The 4,254-nt window shown below is 33.1% G+C and overlaps 1 protein-coding gene across 4 annotated transcripts in view; it reads right to left on the reverse strand.

Moving 5' to 3' along the window:
* The window catches only part of LOC108739190 (neuroglobin-like), a 219,567-nt gene that overhangs the window by 23,828 nt on the left and 191,485 nt on the right, over positions 1 to 4,254 (reverse strand). For all 4 annotated transcript variants that reach the window (XM_025973666.1, XM_025973662.1, XM_025973663.1 and 1 more), the window contains one exon: positions 920 to 1,151. In XM_025973666.1, the coding sequence (XP_025829451.1) occupies positions 920 to 1,151 (232 nt within the window). The remainder of the gene's footprint in view (positions 1 to 919; positions 1,152 to 4,254) is intronic.

Raw genomic sequence — 4,254 nt, forward strand, 5'->3', positions numbered from 1 at the left:
TTCTTTTCTTTGTTCGATGAAAATCCACCGGTATATGGATTCTCAAAGTGCCTACTTTTTGTCACATTTTACCTTGTTTATCGCAAATGTGATTTCTTTTTAATTTTTGATGTAACTACTCATTTTGCTTCTCATCATTTTCATGAGGTCATCAGTTCTAAGACTGCTTGAACATGCACCTACACGTTTTTCTATCCTGAGCTTTTCTCTAAAAGTAGAACATCCCCCAACCTTAACAAAAATCTAATCTAGAAGTCTACCTCTAATTCTATTAACTCCTGTACCTTCTAATATGTCTCTAACTAGCTCTTCTAACCTGAGAAGGTGTCCTACCAACCTATCCTATAGATACTGACTACATGGATTTAAATAATGAAGCAATATTCTTTTTGTTTCAGTATTTTCTTAACTATGATAACTACTTTCCATTTTGACAGGCTGTGTTTGAATGTGCTCATATCTTATATTTCGACAATATGGGCGCAAGTACAATTTTGAATACGTTTTAATATAAATGTATCCAGAGGCTAAGCACAGTGGAAGATTCAAACGTACACATACCTAAAAATCCAAGAGTAGTGATAATTTATCCTAAAATTTTTAATAATAATTTTTCATAGCAAGAAAAATGAGTAGATACATCGTACGTCATCATGCAAAAAATCATGTTAAATAAAACGGAGTGAAATATAATAAAAAGTAGGCAACTTTGAGCATCGATATCTTGTACAAAAAAAAAGAAGAAAAAATGTGTTTCTTTAAGGGATCTCTTTTCTCTGAACATTTATATGTACCTAAATTGTCCAGGAAAAATGTTATAGACGATTTGGCAAACGACGTTTTTTTGGAAATTTTCTACTTCGTATTATATTTATATGTTATATGTTATAATGTGGTGATAAAGTGATAGGTACATTACCCAAAAATATTCTACTTTGAAGCCGGGTATTTTCCTATGAAGGGCCCCAACATGGTGGACAAAATCAAAAAATGTATCCATGTTATCCAGGCCTTTTATTCCTTCGTCTAAGGTATTCATAACGGTGGTAGCATGAGCTGCCAATTCCATGCTGTTGACTTGGTCTTCTTTCGTTTTCAGTTCCCTAAATTTCTCAAATAACGTCAGTAGTTCTTGGTGTTCTTCGAAAAGTCTGAAATGGAAGAATTAAGAATATAAGTATTCAGAATAACTAGATGAATTTACGAAATAATTGCAGTATATAAGGGATTAAAGTGTTACTAAGCACTTTAGACAGAATTGCCATTTTTGTTTTGTAATTTCTCACTCTCAGGACACTAGAAATATTACCATTTTACGAATATGACAAAAATGCATGTCACAATATAAACAAAAATTGTAATTTTATGATTTGTTATAATAATCAAAGCCTGAATAGCATAAAAACGCCCTTTATTATGTAAAAGATTGGCAGAGCTAAAGCATTTAATCCAACTCGCTTTTTAATGGTATAATCCACAAACGGGTGCATATATAAAACAACGATACACTGTGAAAGCTCATAAAGTACGATATGGGGCAAATAAATAATTACAATTAAGTAGTAGCACGCCACTGGTAAATTAAGTATAATATAGTTGCAACGTTCAAAATTGGCATAGTCCGCAATAAAATTTAATTGTGTTTTTCTTTCAACTCCTAACTAGTCTAAGACGGCTGCTGGCAGAACGTCTACTTTTACTTACGACAAACGTTATAGGGAATATCGTAAACATAAAAAAGAGATGTCATAATAAGGTCGTCAATCCTAATAAGACTGGTTGGACACGCACCTCCACTCTTTCCTATCCTGAGCTAATCTTCTCATTTCTCTAAAACTAGAACATCCTACATCCTTAACTATTTGCTTACAGTAATCTAATCTAGGTCTTTCTCTACTCCTCTTAACTCCTGTTTCTGCCTCTAACATGTCTCTGACTAGCCCTTCATGCCTGAGAAGATATCCTACCATCCTATCACGACTATTTCTTATGGACTTCCATAGAGTATTCTCACGGAGAAACCGAAAAACGAAAATTTACCTAAATATTAAAGCGATACATACAATTTATCCCACTCGTCAGTTGCTTCGTAAGCGAAAATAATAAAAATTACAATTTGGACCCGAATAAATTTACTAGGTATTTCAGTTGATATTACAAATTTAATTGTAATAATTAAGAAACATGTCAAAATTGAGATTATTACAAGTTACGTAATAAATTTTACTATTTTTACGGCAAATTCAGTCATTTACAATCGAAAATTGTAATTTTTGCGTTGTCATAAAAATTTACTATTCTCCCTGCTGTTCTCCTATTCTTTCTAATACCTCTTCATTTCTAACCTTCCCTATCCACGATATCTTCATCATTCATCTGTAACACCATATTTCGAAGAACACAATAGAAAGAAAAAATTAACGTTATGTAAACTATAATTAATAGCTAAATTAATATCCTTTGGATAGGTAACAGCAATTTTACAAACAGAACAAGAGCAGACAGTGCGTAGAAATTAGCAGAGAGCGACCGAAGAAGATGCGAAGTTAAAAATAAAGTATTTTATACCAATTCATAAGCAGTGATCCATAAGGAATTTGTAGGTGCCACCCAAGAAGCCTGTAATGTACGGCGCGAGCCGTAGAGATCGTCGTAAACTGTAGTTAGGAAATTGTTACACAGTAAGGCAGGGCGTATGCGGTTTGACTCTCGCGCAAAGAGTATTTCATCATAGTTTGTGTTTGAAACAAGAAGAGGAGCAAAACGTAACCCGAAGTGAATGGGTTTAATAAGCATCTTGAATAAAAGAGGTAGCAAACGAAAGACTGCGCATGAATGCGTTTTTGATGCGCTCAACTAAGTTTTGAAAATGTGCATGCGAGAATCTCAGTAAAAAAAACACACTAAGGTAAAAGGCCCAATTTTTGACACTCTAAGAGTGACAACTGAGANGGTGCATATATAAAACCACGATATACTGTAAAAGCTCATTAAGTACGATATGTGGCAAATAAATAATCACAATTAAATAGTAGCACGCCAATGGTAAATTAAGTACAATAATACAGTTGCAACGTTCAAAATTGGCAATTTCGTAAACATAAAAAAGAGATGTCATCATAAGGTCTTCAGTCCTAAGACTTTCCTATACTGAGCTAATCTTCTCATTTCTCTAAAACTAGAACATCCTACATCCTTAACTATTTGTGAACGGTAATCTAATCTAAGTCTTTCTCTATTCCTCTTAACTCCAGTTTCTGCCTCTAACATGTGTCTGACTAGCCCTTCATGCCTGAGAAGATATCCTATCAACCTATCGCGACTAATTCTTATGGACTTGCATAGAGTCTTCTCACGGAGAAACCGAAAAACGAAAATTTACCTATTAAATATTAAAGCGATACTTACAATTTATCCCACTAGTCCGTTGCTTCGTAAGCGAAAATAATAAAAATTACAATTTGGACCCGAATTTGTAAAAATAAAATCACAGCAGAAATAAATTTACTAGGTATTTTAGAAAATAGAGGATATGATATAGCTAATGGAAAAGGAAAATTTACTTAAATATTAAAGCGATACTTACAATTTATCCCACTAGCCCGTTGTTTCGTAAGCGAAAATAATAAAAATTACAATTTAGACCCGAATTTGTAAAAATATAATCGCACCAGAAAAAAATTTACTGGGTGTTTTAGTTGATATTACAAATTAAATTGTAATAGTTAAAAAACTTGAAATAAGTTTGAAAGAAACATGTCGAAATTGATATTATTATTAAGTTACATAATAAATTCTACCGTTTCTACGGCAAATACCTAAATATAAAGGTGTATAAATAAAGATCTACGTAATACATACATAAAGATACTACAAGCCTGACGCTGGAAGCTGGCGGAAATTTTAAAATGGCGTGGATGCGCTGTGGCAAAGGTAGGCAGTTTTAGGTATAACGATTGCAGCCCTCATTCTTCAGTATTCCTTTCAGGGGCGTAGATTAAATATTTAAAAATAGGAATCAGTGAGCAAGTAATAGACAGACAGACAAACAGAAGAACTAATTGTTGATGTTGGTGACAGTGATAGAGATTCCCATGATGAGAGTGAATGTGAAAACTAACTATAGAACAAAAGCAATAGGTTTATTTTTTCTTTTTGGTAAGTCATGTTTCTACATTATTTTCTAGTACGCTACTGTCCTATCTGTATTAATACTATAATTTACGCCTACTGAAAGCTTATTTGTGTATCGGT

This window comes from Agrilus planipennis, unplaced genomic scaffold, assembly GCF_000699045.2.
Source record: "Agrilus planipennis isolate EAB-ADULT unplaced genomic scaffold, Apla_2.0 scaffold58, whole genome shotgun sequence".
NCBI classification, from domain to species: Eukaryota; Metazoa; Arthropoda; class Insecta; order Coleoptera; family Buprestidae; genus Agrilus; species Agrilus planipennis.